Source organism: Aspergillus brunneoviolaceus (assembly GCF_003184695.1).
Source record: "Aspergillus brunneoviolaceus CBS 621.78 unplaced genomic scaffold BO95scaffold_16, whole genome shotgun sequence".
Classification (NCBI taxonomy): domain Eukaryota; kingdom Fungi; phylum Ascomycota; class Eurotiomycetes; order Eurotiales; family Aspergillaceae; genus Aspergillus; species Aspergillus brunneoviolaceus.
Window position 1 is genome coordinate 18,453 of NW_020290746.1, and position 15,895 is coordinate 34,347.

The 15,895-nt window shown below is 49.8% G+C and overlaps 4 protein-coding genes across 4 annotated transcripts; all 4 read right to left on the reverse strand.

The window, feature by feature from the left end:
• Window positions 1-414: 414 nt before the first annotated feature.
• BO95DRAFT_440471 (uncharacterized protein) lies at window positions 415-1,151 on the reverse strand. The gene is made up of 2 exons (XM_025585971.1): window positions 778-1,151; window positions 415-682 (listed from the first exon to the last, which is right to left on the reverse strand). The coding sequence occupies exon 1, from the start codon at window positions 1,102-1,104 to the stop codon at window positions 790-792; it is 315 nt and encodes a 104-aa protein (XP_025444678.1). The 5' UTR covers window positions 1,105-1,151; the 3' UTR covers window positions 415-682; window positions 778-789.
• A 377-nt stretch (window positions 1,152-1,528) lies between these two features.
• Window positions 1,529-2,088, reverse strand: BO95DRAFT_440472 (uncharacterized protein). Its single transcript, XM_025585972.1, has one exon. It carries the CDS (start codon window positions 2,030-2,032, stop codon window positions 1,559-1,561), a length of 474 nt encoding a protein of 157 aa, XP_025444679.1. The 5' UTR covers window positions 2,033-2,088; the 3' UTR covers window positions 1,529-1,558.
• A 2,501-nt stretch (window positions 2,089-4,589) lies between these two features.
• Window positions 4,590-5,079, reverse strand: BO95DRAFT_490821 (uncharacterized protein; the record flags this gene model as incomplete). The annotated part of the gene is made up of 1 exon (XM_025590625.1): window positions 4,590-5,079. One exon carries the CDS (start codon window positions 5,077-5,079, stop codon window positions 4,600-4,602), a length of 480 nt encoding a protein of 159 aa, XP_025444680.1. The 3' UTR covers window positions 4,590-4,599.
• Window positions 5,080-10,630: 5,551 nt separating this feature from the next.
• BO95DRAFT_461246 (uncharacterized protein) lies at window positions 10,631-11,141 on the reverse strand (the record flags this gene model as incomplete). The annotated part of the gene is made up of 2 exons (XM_025588805.1): window positions 10,631-10,901; window positions 10,963-11,141. 2 exons carry the CDS (start codon window positions 11,139-11,141, stop codon window positions 10,631-10,633), a joined length of 450 nt encoding a protein of 149 aa, XP_025444681.1.
• Window positions 11,142-15,895: the final 4,754 nt, after the last annotated feature.

A 15,895-nucleotide genomic window follows, 5' to 3' on the forward strand; every position in this document is an offset into this window, starting at 1 on the left:
ATGATTGGGTGTATGGTCTTCTTTCCTGTCAATCATTCCTGATAATCGTCCGATTGGTTTCCCACTCAATGACTCAAAACCCCAGACCTGACATCCCCAGAATCCCCCCGGTCAACTCATGTGACCCACGGAGGAAGTGAATAACCGGAACCAGTCTAGCGCATAAAGGATGCATACCTAGTTTAATGCACCCGCTTAATCAGAACCACCTCCTAACTTAACTAGTTACACACTGAAGCAAACTAAGCAAAGAGGTAGTATTCATGTATGAGTCAAATCACGCCCACAACTCAACCCAACTCAACTCAATTCCACGTACCTACCCTCCCTTAATCCAAAACCTACAATCAAAGAAAAAAAAAAGAACTCAACAAGAACCTACTCCACAATCAAACCCCCCCCCCCTCCTCCCGCCCGCAACTTTCCCAGCGAAACCCTCGCCTAAACGATGAGTAACTTACATACTGTATGTGAAAAGGTTCAAGGTCCCGTAACGCAACGATGATGCAACCCCCGTCCGTACCTTATCGACCGCCAATCGGATGACTTGCCCATCTTCCCATCCAATGGCCATGCCATCCATACCGTCAACAGTTTTTCCTTTCATGTGTACAATTCACGGGTTACCTTAGTACCCACTAACCTTTCCGTAGCACCGCCGCCCGAGGCTCAGCTTGTATGACTAAATTGCCACATTTGTGTCATTGCTTCGATCATTGAGTTTGATGTTGAGTGGGTGTGGGGAGGGGGGTCGGGGATGATTGGGTGGGTGTATACTTGGTTTGAGCACTAGGTGTGCGGTGGAGCTGCTGGGGTGTCTGGTCTGAGGCTACTAGTAGGTACTGTGCTGTACCTTAGTACGGTTGTGGAAGGATTCGCGGGCTGAATGGGGGGATGCGGCTGCTTCTGCTTTTCTTGTGGGGGTATCTTGACGTAGGGTCTGGGGCGATGGGTTGGGTTGGGTTCATGTGATTGTGTGGTGTGGGATGGTGTGCTGTGGTAGGGCTGATTGAGGCTTTGGGGGGCGTTGGGTCCACTTCGTTCGGTTGCTTGGGTTTGTATGGATGGAGGGACGGCATGGATACTCGGAGGACATGTGTACATACGTAGGGTATGATGTTATTCTGGGGCCCCGGGTCCCGGATCTCGGGCCCCGGGCTTTGATGGGGGAGGAAGTGGTGTGAGGTGCCACGGGGGTGTGGTGATGCATATGTACCGTACCATACCCGTAGGGGGCAGTACTTCGGGACGGGTAGGTTGCCACTTGGGACTTTTGATGATGACGGGGAGGTATTTGGATGAATAGGATGTAGGGGTTGTTTGCTTTGCTTCCCTGATAGCTTGAAATGGAGGGAGGCGAATTCTTGAGGTAGGTAAACTTGTTTGATGCGGTGAGAATGTTTGGTGCTTAGCTGGAGTATACTGTGCTGTTTGGCATGTACTATACTTGCTATCCATTCAAGGTCATTCAAGCCAATTGAGTACACTCACTGTATCTCCGACCTCGGGATACATTCAAATGCTATGTTGCTTACAGAAGATACACCCTTTGTATGTGTCACCTCGATATGCCGATGATTCGCCGCAGTCGCCTTGACGTCGATCTATGCCTCACCCACCGGAAGGCATCATATGGCGACGTCAGACCATGCTTCTCATCCGTGGCGTGAATCACAACCAAGGCTTCCAACAAACGCATTCGTTGTGGTATTGTGCGGTGTAATTGCACAGCTCTCGTATCCTGATTTCTACTCTTAGGTACAATAGAGCCGTCGTGAGGTTGTCTGTAAATGATGCTGGTCGGTTGGCCGCGTGAAAGAAAACGTCTGTTAATCGCTAAAGATGCAGTCAGGGCCCAAACCGTAAGTGGATTATGCTGCAGTAGCCATAATGGCGAGGTTTCGGTAGGAGATGCGTAAGAATAGTTTAGCCTGTAAGTTATAGCTAAGAAAGGACTGGAAAATTTGAATATGATAGACTTAATTATGTGGTAGTATGAGAGCGATGTTGACTTAAGCTCTAGCCGGAACATAAAATGCTTGGAACACTGCTTCAAGATGCGTGATGCTATTCAGACCTGCCCACAAGAATTCAAAAGGCGGATGTGGAGCGGAGCAGGCGGAGCGGAGGTGCGACGGCAGTTTCATGGCGGGCGGCCGCCCTCTCCCAGAGATCTCCGGCGGTTACATCATCGTCGCATCTACAACATCAACAACAACGCAGGAAGCATCATCTACACCAGCTTCTCGTCGATCGTATCCTTAGCATAGCGCCGCTGCTCCATCTCAATAACTCTACAAGCCACAATCAACGAAGCATGAGCACCTCCATCCCCCGTCCACTGCCCCGATCGACATCCCACCCGCCGACCAAACGGTGCGGGTCTCCATCATCGACCATTACAGCAGCCCACTTGATAAGTGAGTGCAGTACAGCCCAAACCCAATTGACCACCACTGACCCAAACATCAAACCGCGGTGGCTCGCGCCTCGACCTAACATCCGTCCCTACAAAGGCTGCGACCGCTATTGGGTCAGTGCCAACTAGGGCTTCTCCTTCCTAATCTCACACATCCCCTCCTCCCAAACCTCCTCTTCGACCTCAACATCCTAAGCGGCACTATCGACGCCGTAATGTAGAGCTACCCACACATCAACCACACCAGCGACCTCACCACCTTCCAACTTCCGACAACCACCGCCCTCATCGTCGACCCGGACTTCCAACCAACCTTTCTACCAGACAGGCCACACAACCAACCCATCCCCCTCCCCTCCACAAACATTCCTTCTTCATCACCAAACGCAGCACCATCCACGAACTCACCTTCACCCTTGGCGCAAACAATCCCAAAATCTGCACCGCCCATTTCCAAGCCCACAACTCCTTCAACAACGGAAAGCCTCTAGTAGACCTCCTCCACACCCCCGGCCGCACAGTCGCGCACACCTGCGCCCTCCCGCGTACCACCGCTAACCAGCTCGTCAACATTCATGCCCTCTCTCGAGGAGACTCGGCCCTCGCCTGTGCTCCGCGGAGTTGGCATTCCCCAAAAGGTCCCGGCGAGTGGTTTGAGGCGGTTAAATTGGGCGGCGAAGAAGCCGCGGACACAGTCGTTCTAGTGGCTCGCGCCGGAGTTGAATCATGATCTGGCGGAGGAGGAGTGGATAACTGAGGGATCGATGAAGTTGGATGCAATGCCAGAAGCATGTGGATTCTTATTGCGCATGATGCATCGATGAAGAAGGTCACTACCGTCGGGTGGGGCTCTTCCCCGAGAAACGATTAATGCGGTGGTTCGAGGAGAGCTGGAAGAGAGGTAATCGATGGAGGTTTCCGGGGAGGATGTTGAGGTCATGATTCAAGAGGTTTCGTAGGGTGATGGTCACTGGTTTTGGGGGTTGGTTCTGGAAATAGCGAAGATGATTGGGTGTAGAGTACTGAGCACATCGGCCTATGTGTACTACAGTACTACCATACATGGATACCTCGTACAGACCCCACGCAAAACTCTATAGAAAAGATAAAAGCCCTCCCAAACTTCCATATAATTCTGCCTCCCTTGCCGAATGTGGGGGGTAGGGCGCTAATCAAATCAGCTCGTAGTACACACCGATACACAAAAACATCCCTGCAACCAACCCGGCCTAGCCCATCCCGCTACCCCAAGACTGGTCTTGCATGCATACAAGCATCGTATTTCTTCCTCTCCATAGGGCGGGCTATCGACAAGAGTAATAGGTAGCTACACAGGATTAAACATGCATCTACTGTCCACTCGTACAGCAAATTCTAGCATCTAATCAGCCCTATGGGTGTTGCTGCTGGCACCCCAAATCGGTTCCTCTTGGACTGTACTACCAAGAGCCATCCGCAACGACCAAGACATCAAGCACTAACTAGACACCGACTAGACTGGCTAGCTCCACGCCACATCTCTTGGCAGAACGACGTTGTTCAGATCACAGCAAATTGATTCCGGGCTGGAAGCTGATATATATCAACAAGACCTGTTCTGATCTTTTGTTGCTCACTATTAATCTTATTATTATTACTGGAAAACAAGAGGGAGGATAAATACATATGGATGGTACATGGGGGGGGTTGGTATACGGCGGGTATAACATGCAGGAATTAACCCTAAGTTTGTCCTAAGAATGTCAGCGTTTCTGCCTGAGGCATCAATTAGACTACATGTGACAGCCTTTGGTCAGAGGATTGTTCTTAGTGGTAGGTAGCGGCCATAGTCTGTTGCTGATTATGCATGCGATACATTCATGATATCGCAATCGCTCAATGTTCTCTAATGGGGCCAGTCGATTTCATTTGTTGAAGAGTATTATGAGAATAGTAGGAGAGAGGAGGAGATATGGAACAAACACCAGGTAATTCAAGTAATCACTATATTCTTGTTCTGGAAGTATTTAAGGTACTAAGCCTCGGCCCCAAGAGGGGCCAACACACGTACATACCACCGATGGTACTAAGGCATCAATCGAAGCAAGTGCCAGGGGTTCCGAGTTCGTTCGCCTCCCTACCGTAACGGGACCTATTCCCGCGCCCGGAGAGAGGAAACCACCCAGATGTAGTTGATGCCATTATTCAGCATCTGCGATTAAAACGTGCACCCGGAGCATCTCCACATTATTCACATAAAGCTTCGGCGGATGAACCCTGGCTTCCACAAATACCTGTCCTTTCGTCACATCAGGTGTGACGCGGTGAGACATATACCCAACTTCTGACGGCACAGCCCCCGGTCGCGCCTCTTTCAGCATTCTCCCGATAAGGCTCACTCTATCAGGGAGCGTCCACGCCCGGAAAATCGGGCAGATGGCTTCGACGATCACATACTTTCGAGGCGCGGCGGGGCTTATCGTGCGGTGACACACTTCCAGAAATGTATTCATCGAGTTCCGGGTCACTGCTTCAACTGTCTCGTTGGGCTCGACGGGGGCGGGGGCAGGAATGTTTGCGAGCACCACGCACTCGCTGCCGATCATGACCACGACCGCGGCAGTATTGCTCAAGAGCTTGGCAGTGCCGATGGCTCTGAATTTTGATTTCGCCACTCTCATTGTCCTTCTTGTTCTCTCCGGAGTCTGGGCTTGGAGCGGTGAAGGTAATGCTGCCCACGGCCCCGGGTTCGATGACGGCCACTTCGTCGGCCAGGATGGCTTGTTCGAATCTCTGAGCCATCTTGTCTCTTCCACTCGAAAATAGCAAGATGCTGTGTGATTGAATGGCCCTGTGTTTGAGCTGAGAAAGTGAGTCTAGTGTAGGAGTGTATGAATGGTAGAGTCGGAGGTTGATAGTGCGGAAGTTCGTTGCTTAGGGCTAGACAACAAGGAACCTACTAACTTCATGCCCTGAGCTTGAATGCCAAATTCCCAATATCATTTCATGATAAGATATGGATATCAGTCAATAACGATGAGAAAGTCAAGAGGAGTAATTCCACTTTGTCAACTGCTGAGTTCAAACTGGATATTACCATCGTTCATGGAATTTTCAGTGCCCGCCTGTTACAGAGACCTGTATGGACTTAATATTTTTTTGATCAATCAATTGACCTTAAACCGTCTGTTAGTTCTCATATGTGACAGAGATATAAATGCGGCGACCTTACTGTTTCAAAGGCAGTTCAGCCTTTTTCAAAAGTGCTTATTTCCTGGAGAAACTATCGCCAGGGCTAGCGCATCCCGAATCGCCTTGGCCTTTGCCGGTCCACGCGATACTCAAGCTCCGGCATGATATTGCCAGAAGCATCAAAGAGACCTATCCGCCTCTGTGGATTTGTATCTGATCCACTTTTCATGTCGAGGTCTATGTGCCGAAGGCGTGTCGCCGCACTGTGCGAGCCATCTCAACACATTGCGAATATAACAGACCACTCCTTTGTGAAAGAGGAGTCATATTAGTGAGAAGGGCTAAGACTTCTTTGGAGTTGACGTCTCTTGTCTCAGTGATGACAAGCTGCTCGACATTATCGTTGCCGTCGCCATAGCATAGCAACCAGTCAACCTTCCCTGCGAATTTAATACCATAATCATCGAACCGGCCCTATATGGGGGTCTCATACTCGTGGTAAAGAGCCCTATAATGACCGAAAGTCGTCTTTCTTGCTTATCACCTGCTCGAGCGGTCTGCTAAGCACAAACCCGTAATGATAAATACCTCTGTCACTTGGCGAAAAAGCTCCAAAGCGCATATCAATGTCTGCCTTCTCGTCATTCTCCACCCCGTTCACCACAGACTTCTTCTCTTCCTGATCCTTCTTCTTTGCGAGACGTTCCTTCTTTCCAGCCTTGGGCAATGATATATGGTTATCGTCCAGTTCACTGCAGACTAGCCAAGAACATTGCTAGATTGCCTGAAGGCAAGGGATCGCGTATCATCATTTGGCATCGGGACGTTTGAATGCAGATTGTGGTGCCTCGTATTCCCAGTGTATTGTTCCAGACAGCCAGTCCTAGACTTGTTCGGTGATGCCGCTTAGTGCTTTTGCAAGCTCATCTCTCCAGTTTCATTAGTTCCAAGACGTGTTTCTGGAGCGTGGGCGGGCTGGGGAAGCGTGGACCATCTCATCACAAAACGAGGCAGAACGAATAAATGCACAGCCTGCGTCACAGCCCTGTTGGTCAAGATCTGCTGGATAGTAATGGGCTCTGTCCGCAGTAGACAGTTCGTTGATGGCAAGTAACGCCCACGCGTCGCTGAGACGGGTGCCCAAAAGGAGGCCAGTGGCGTTCCTCCGGCAAAACCTGCTGGGGATTTGTTGCGGTCGGCCACTTCTCTTTACTGTGGTAGCTCAGTCAGGATCTGTTCACTTGAAGCTTCGCTGAAGTGCTCACCGAGATTTCGCGTACCGCGATCTCTAGAGCTGGGAGGAGATATCCTTGTCCGTGAAACTCGTCCATTGCGATAAGGCTTTGCCGCGGGAATCCCACAGATGCAGTAGAGACATGTGTAAGCTGCACTTTGCCCATCGACTGTCATCCCAACAAGTTATCCGAACGCCTGACAGCCGCAGAATACGTGTCAAGGTCACTTGCATGGCCAATAGCTCACAGCTCGGACGTGGCCATTTTGTCTCGTCAGTGGTATCTGACTGGTACCGGTTCCAAATTTTACAAGCCCAGAATACTTATGGTAGCGAAAATGGTATTGGGCTTCCATCGGCGTTCTATTGGCTTTGTGGACTATGTCCATTCCTTCCTCGATGCGAGGGGGAGTTCTAGTCGACAGACCATATCGGTGCACCATTGCTTATGTGATGGCAGCCAGAAAAGTTTCTCCTGGGAGTTGCGTCGTCAGTAGATGGGCCCTGACCCTGTCATAATATGAAGGCACCTATCCCCCTAGTAGACGTGCAGCTTCTTGCTCAAGGTGATGATATGTTTTGCAAGGGGTGAACGGTAACAGGACTTGACCTCAGTGATTGATTCTGTCATAACGAGCCAGGTTATAAGCCCTTCCAACAACGGCGCTAACATATGACATTGCAGGACCGGACCGGCTGGGGCGGGGGTATGACCGGGTGCTATCCTAGATGCAGTAGCAGACCCGGACGATACTGGCACAACAGGATTGATGATCTACGCTGGCCTCGATGTTGACTGGACCAATAGCGGCGGCATTCAGGAAGAAGATTTTATTTGCCGGAGCAGTGGTTCAGCATGTTGCTTGTCAAAGGCAGCTGCGAATCATTCGCACTCGTGCTCCGAAGCCACTTGCCCTTAGCCCTCTCCAGGGCTTGTGATCAAGCACTCCATCCTGAATACGGTCACTTCCATGTGACTTATGGCTTTGTGCTATTGGAGAATATGTTGAGCAAGGATTTCCCTGCTGAATCGTCTTTCATAGACGTCCACAGCATTAGCCAATCTTGCTTCCCTTCAGTCAATCTAACGTTGCAGCTCTAACAGTGTGGAAGTTGTCGACATCACGGCTTGCAGTCCTTCCATTGCATTTCTCGAAGCCCACTATGATGGCTGATATCACCTTCAGGAGATGAAAGTGACTTCTTCGATGTGCAATTCCTAGATCCGAGCTTAAGAAGATTGTTCAATGGCTTGCCGATCAGACCAGTAAGCCTCGCTAGCCTGTCCGAGTCCGAGTCCTTTCCTCCAACCTCATTCTTTTTCTCAATCGCAATTGCCTTCTTTCTCCGTGGCTTCTGCTTCTTGGCCTTTATGGAGTCTCCAAAAACCACACCTTCGAGTCAAAGAGTAAGTGCCTCGAGCACCTGCTCAGGTCTTGAGAATAGGTTCCCATCCCGGTTGTCTCTGATTTCGGATTTGCAGGAGCGTAGGAGCAGCATGACGACAAGTATAGTCCATGGTGAAGGTGCTTGTGCGGATCCATGCTCACTAGACTGTGACAGTACCTTCAGAACTGTGCGGCACTATGACCTCAACATCCAGGTCATCTTGGGTGTGGAAGGTGGAAGATGGCAGAGAGACACTCCTCGAACAGCACTATTTTTGCACCCTGCTGCTCAAGTCTCATAGTCTTCTCTGCCATGCAAGAGAAGTTACCAGAATGGGTTCCCGCCTGGTTCTCAAGGTCAGTGAGGCTTCGAGATCCTCCCTGTCCTGGTAGCGTGATGTTTTGGAAAATCATTGCTGAAGAACTTATGTGTACTCTTTTGTGAGCTTTTCTGCCTCTGCTTCGTCAATTAGGGCCTTGGTTTCCCTGAGTGTTCTCGCAAGTGTCAGTGATAATGCCTGGTTGACCATTACTTCTACCGAGTAACCTGCTCGACTTACGAGCGAGTTGCACACGTGCCTTTTCACCAAGAACTTCATGCGTCCATTCGGGTTCTTTTTCATCAGTCTGTAGTTCTATCATGATACCCAATGGAGTAGAATTCCGAGGTTCTCGACTCGAGACCATTGTTTTTCGGGACCGTCGTACTCAGTTGCTGGTTTAACAGTTGCGTGCCCCCTGCCTTCTGCACGCCGATTTCTATTCACTCTTCCCACACGCGGACGTTCCTCACCTCTGCAGGAATCGTTATCGTGCCGTGACAACCGATAATGCGTAGGCTAGAGATGTTGGGTCGTTCTTCGCGATGCCTTCCAGGCCGTAATCGTCTGGTTCTTCATGGGCGACATATGCTTCAAAAATACGACTCCCTTCATAATTTCTCCCCAGAGTTCCTGGTCGAGTCCTAGGTCCTTCAAGACAGTGCGAGCGCGCGTGAGTATAGTCAAACCGACGCGCACAGTTCAACTCTTTCCACACCCGAAGACCCCTTCTCATTTGCCTGCTTCTTGTCCAGCTTTGATCGTGTGAGATCTGCTCCAGCAACCCACGTGGTAGATCTTGCACCAGGCAGAGAACTTCACATCTAGCCCTTCGCAAAGAAGTTGGGTCACGTTGGCGGTTTGGAATGTTCTGTCCTTCGTATCAACCAGACACAAGGTCTTGTCTTCAAATTCCATGCTTCCCATGCCAAAGGATAGCTCCAAGAAGAGCAGCTGTGGCCTGACCCGTCGCCTTCGACCCACGCTTCTGTTGCTGGTAGGAGATCTCAGTAAAGCAGACATCATCCTAGGCTCGAACACTTAAGTTCTGTCTTTTGAAAGATCGAATACCCGGGTAGTAGGACGCCGACGATAAATCGGTAATTTCCACCTCCTCCACAGCTTGCTGAAGTGCTGGTCCAGCCGCTGCAACAGCTTCTACTAAGTGGTACATAGCGGTACGCATGACTGGCAGAAGCCTTGCTTTAGGCCCTTGACTTTGGTCAGATCCTAACTTCCTGTTTGAAGGTCATGTCGATTTGCAATGATGTAGCCTTCTCTCAGATACTAGACCTAATGATGCTCACGCAAAGGCTCTGCCATCTTTGTAGATATTCTGGATGTAGGTAGTGGTGTTGGTCCTTTCTTCCAGCACATTCCGCAGCACACGTTGACAGGGCACTGCTATATATCATCGGTAGCCAGTTTCATTAACTGTCTTAAGCCTCCTGGTGAGCCGCATCGAGTGTCCTCACGCTAAAGACACTTCTCTTGTAATGTTGGACTTTATGTTTGTGGGCTTTGGAGAGTTGCAATGACAGCTGCTACATAGCGCTGTCTCGTAGGATGTTTGCTCGGCGGCAGTTTCGTATGTGTCATTGTCGTCGCTATCCTCGCCGTCACTATCTGCATCAGAATGGGTACGACCGGAGATATGAGGTTAATGCACAGGCTCCAAGGACGTGGGCTTCCAGCATTCCCTCTTTCTGCTCATATTGCTGCTGCTGCATGATTTCGCGCGAAGATTTGTCAAGTAGGGCGTCATCAAAGGACAGGCCCTCCATCATTGCTCTGGTTGTACTAGTCAAGGGTAGTCCCAATGCTCGTGCGCCTGGTTTAGCATAACCCATCCCCACTGACCCCTGATTAATGGTATGACTGAGGGCTAAGCTTGGCTGGTCAATATCTCAAGCTTGGAAGAGAACATATGTCGTTGGGTTGATTCCCTTGACCAAGTGTAGTCCAAAAGACACAGCACTTTGCTTCACTCATTTCATTGAGTCTCCATGATCCATAATCGCTGATAAAGGAAGCTGACAGGCAGGTTCTGGACCAGACCAGTCGATAGTGATTCAAAGGCCCAGTGAGCGAAAAAGGATTACCTGTAAGAGCTCTTCCGGGTCTTGACGCGCAACTGCTCAGCAGGCCACAAACACCATAATAATGTGGCAAGTAAATGAGGGCTCGACCTGTATTCTTGCACCAACGCTTCATTGCTCAGAGCATATTGCACCCTCTGCATGGACCAGGACTTGTGATCGATCTGAATACAGTTATTGCATTTCTGTCCACGACTGCCACCGACACACATCTCGAAGGCGTCCATGCAGCATATGCCGCACACCAAACCGAGAGGAAGCTGGTCGGCGCTAGTCACGAGGATGTCCTCACAGAGCCGAGCCCATATATTCATCAGTCAGCAGCACTGACTTGCCAACCAAGAGGGTGCTTCCTCTTGGGAAAAAGTACTGCGCATTCTCGTCGGTGACACCCGCGCGCGGCTGGACCGTGTGAAAAGAACGGAAGTCAAGACTGGCGACAATATCCAACACCGCTCGCGACCTGACAGAAGCTGCAAAGTATGCCCACGACCGCTGCTTTGATTTCATTGTAGTCGAGACCGAATGATTTCATATTAGAGGTGGTAGAAGGCGGTTCGAGCGGTGCCTCAGTCGAAAAAGCCTTGAGATCAATGATATTAGCGGCATGGAGGGGAGAGTAGCCTCAGGGGCTCCCAGCAGATGGAGCATACTAGAGGTGTAGGTTCAGCTTTCTTTGCAACCAGAGGTAGCAGACTACTGAATCAAGGTAAGCAAGTGTTTCTCACGCAAGCAATAAACTGGCGCTTACCGGAAACAAGAGCACATTTGTGCAAGTCATTCTCGCTGGGCTTCTGTCCTGTATCACGCAGACTTTCGACGATGGGCCAAAGCCTACGCTCCGCCTCTCGTGATTATTCGATCTGGTACTCAGGCTCTTTCCCGTCCTTGCGACTGGTCCAAAGCTCTCGGTCTCGCTCTTTATCTGTATCATTGACCTCCGAGAAGCCATAGCTAATGCGTCTGTGCTACTTGTGCTCGCACAGGACGTACCATCCTTTGTACTGTGGGAAGAACAAGCGGCCGTGCAACTCGAAGAGAGTTGTGTGGCGGAACTTACAAATCCTTCATCTTGAGTTTGTACTGCTTGATCAGGAACACAAGCTCCCAAGGAAGTCTTCTGAACGGGTCCATCCTGGCGACTCTATTCGCTACCGATTAGCTAGGGGCACAACCTAACCATGCAGAGAGAAAGGAGGATTTGCTATTTCTTCCAATCCCATGAGAACAGTCGAGGTTACTATGATCAGGTTGTTTGTTTCGCAGTATGATCATCCGCGTTCAACATGCTTCCCTAGAAGTTGTCAACAAGGCTAGAGACATCCTCACTATCCTCGAAACTGACAGGAACAGGGATTTGTCTGGCTGGGAACCATGTCATTCTGTGAGACATGACTTTGTGTTTGGCACAGCAGTTGTTGTTAGGATGCTAGAACGTGACCTTAAGCAAGCAGACTTGGACAAGAGGGTACGGTCCAGCTCAGATGGTCTCGCGAACGGAAGATGCTCAACTCAGTGGTTTTTGTGGTGTTTTGCTCAACCTGAGATACATATCAGACTATCGAGACAAAGTCATTTAGCACCACTTTCCAATAGCGGTTCTATTTTTTTTGTGTCATTAAAGATCGGGAATGCGCATGAAGACGTCTCATACCAGACCGCAGCATTAAAGCATTTTCCGAAATAGGCATGAAGTTGTCCAAGACCTGTCGTATTCTAGAGCTTCAGGTCGTCTCTACTCCGCAGGATCGAAAGTTGTAGACTTTCTCGGTCCCCGATAATTCTTAGTTGTGCTGCTTCAGTACGAAGCCGAGCTTGTTCTGGTTTCTTAGAGCATCGCTCATGTCAGCGAAAAATAGCAGGACCTTCTCTTGCTCCTAAGAGAACATTGCCCAGGCTACTTGCTCAGAAAGAGCTCCAGGTGGTCGAAACGCTCAATAAAATAGGCCGTTATACTCAAATTCGATTGATCGAGACCTTGCACGAGGATCGGCCTACCGGTGGTTGTCTTTGTGGTCAATGCTTTGCGGTGATTCGGATCCATGAAACGGTTCTGATTTGAAGGAACAAGATACTGGCACTGGGATTGACGGGCTACTCAGCCAGCAACTGCGTATTTCCAAGTGTCCGAGGTCAATGCGCATCAGTCCCAAGATTCATTCCCTGGGGGCATCAAGATCGAAGATTCCCCCGGTCTCCAGCTGCACTGGAAAAAAACTGAGTGAATTCTTTCCCACGAGCGATCCACTGGAGTCAACGAAGGGAGTAGTAGAAGGACCACGGATCTTTTGGACTTTTCTTTGCGGTGTTTTTGAGGAAGCCCTGGCTGGTTTGTCGGCTTCCTAACTGCAAGCTAACTGTACCAGATGAGTTAGCAATCAATGTACTCTGTCTCGGTTCGATTGTAGGGCTGGGATTCTGGCCGGCCTTCTTCGCCCTCCTCTCCGGCCTGCTTGTAGCAACTACTGCCTGAAGACAGCGGCCAGCTTGCAGCTGAACCCGTACGGCTCGTCCAGCGGCTGCCAATGGAGATTCTGGGATGATCTTCTGCGTTCAGTTTCAGCTGTTGAACGACCTCACCATTAACAATACCCTTCTCTCTAGGTAGGTAAGATTTGCTTTCTGTTGTTGTTCAAACAGGGCTCAAGTATATCGCCTGGTCCTGTACGAGAGATGAAACCCGCAGTGCCGCTTGGCAGAGGTAAACTTTGAAGGTTTTCGCGACGATAGGTTTAGCTAACGTTCGGCTATTGAGCCATCAGCAATCTTGTTGGATTTTTCCCCCGATTGTATGCTACTGCAGACTGGACGAAGGAGTTGGACCTGTGCATAACATAGATACGAAGCCCAAATGCTGCAGTGTGCCGCTAATCAGCGGTTGTGTCCCTCGCCCACCGCCGGCCATCGGTGCGATAGTATCAAATTTCTCCCTCTTGAATCAAGGCTGTGAAACCTCCCGCAATTATCAAAAGTGATACTAATCTTTTCCTATGCTGCAGGTACTTTGCGTTCAACGTCGTATTCTGATGTTTGCCACCTGGAAGAGCCATTTTTTGTCGAAGCTGATTGTGAGGGATATCTCTTGTCCTCTTTCAGGCACGAGGGAGGGTCTTGTAGGTGCTGATCCTTGAAGACACTTTGTCTGTAGTCATGCTGACTGGTTTAGTGAGAAGATGGATAGCCCTCTTGTGATCTTTCTTTGGTTGAACCGGCATACGTGAACGGCATGTCATTGTCGACCATAAAACGGTAAGGTAGTTTGAGAAATAGGAAGGTTCAACCGGAGTTCAGAACATTGCTGTGCAGCTCGCGAAAATAGTTGTCGGGTTTGTAGTTTGGCTCCTGTTTTGACTGGCACAGTCTTGGTCAGACTCGTTCGATGTTGACATCGATTCGAATGGTTACCGGGGGTTGTTCCGTGGTAAGTAGTCTCATCTTCGATGCAAAATCCCTGGATGTAGTTATAGTAAGTTCTGCTTGACTAAGCATATCGGTCAAAGACAAAACTTTGCTAAGTAAGGGTAACTAGACGGACACAGTCTGATTTAGGCGTGTCCTGGCCGGTTTGCAAGTCTGATGGGGCAGTTTGCAGCCCGTCCTGAAATCCAGGTGTTGCACGTCCAGCCCACTGTGACCGATATCACAGACCGGCACAAAACTGCCAACCGTGTGGGCTGAAGACATTTCTGTGTGATAGGGCACGGCAAGCCCAAGAGTCGCACGCAGCGCAAGGAGCAGGAGTCGACTCTCCATGCCACACTCCTGCGGACCAACCCGCCCTGAAGCTGCACGTGGTATGTTTTTAGGACATGAGTCGACTCTTCACGCCTTGTTTGCCCGGGTACCATTCCCTGGTATCCAACCCCTATGTATCAGACAGAGAACAGAAATTGGCAGCTCAGGGTCTCCATAGGAGCGACAGTGAGGACACTATTAATATTAGAATTTTTAAAGGCTGTAAAGGTATATCTCATCTCCGTAGGCTCAAACCTACTCGCAAGAAATCCCCCTGCGTCACTGGCGTGCAAACTGCATCGAGGTTAATCTCTGAGATCGGCGATGAGATCTCAGGACTTTCTCCCCATGCATCTCTGGCTCGCACCCTGCATAGAACCAAATCACATCTGCGCTAAGCCTGGCTCCATATTCGCGGACCGACCACCCAAAACAGCATGGGAACTTCTTCAGAGAGGTCATCGGGCCTTCGTTGTAGTAGCGTGGATACACGGCACTCGCCGTCTTCAACAAGGGCTTTCACCAACCATGCTTCTTCCGAGACTGAACGCGGTCTTCTGAGAGTGCTCGGTCGCCAACGCAATAGGCTCAAAGCGGTTGAAGTAGAGGTGGCTCCTTCTCATCCTGATAACTGTCTTTTTTTGGCCTATATCTTTCTACCCTGGGGAGTAAGAGACGGGCTGAATGACCCAGGACCTGCAGGATTTGCTTCTTCTCGTCGGCTGCCGGTTGGGAATTCTGGTCTTGACGGGAAGGCCCATCGACGTTCCTTAGGCGCTTGAGGGTGGTTATGTTGGACGTTCTTGTGGAAGGCCTGTCATATGCTGTTGTACGTGCGACACGGAGCCATAGTCCTCTGCGTTGTTTTATGTGGCACCTTATCAGACACAACCCTTACCGCACCATCCCTACCGAATTATTTGTATTTTTCTGAGTGGTTTCATCTTGGAAGATGTGTCAAACCTCGGAGCCGCTCCGCATCCGCGTCTTCGAGGCAGAGACTGGTGATTTTGGTGGTAAATAGATGTTGGATCCCAGGCTTGGGCATAGTGCATCTAGACTGATGGAGACTTCATACTAGGATTATATTAGTATCCCAGATAATGACTTCATGTATGGAACGGAGTTGATGAGGATACTTATGATACTTCACAGGGCTTATGGCTTCGTTTTCTTCTCTCTCTGATGGAGTCTTGGGGTAGTTTTGAGGCTGGCCCCTGGGTTGAAGTCGCTGGGGCTTAAATATGTGATATGGTGGACCTCTAGAATCAGAGGATCAAAATGATTCGGAACATTTTATCGCTGGTTCGATAGAAGGGGGAGAGGATGGAGAATGGAGGATGGAGAAGATGAAGGAAGGAAGGAAGAAAGAGAAAAGATGGAGAATGAGAAGGGAATGTATAGAGGGGGTGAAAGACGATTAACAGGAAAAAGATAGGGAATGGGGAAGAAGGAAGAACCAGAACAAGTTAATATACTGTACAAGCAGAAAAATGGAACTATGATGAATAAGACAATTGACTTGACCA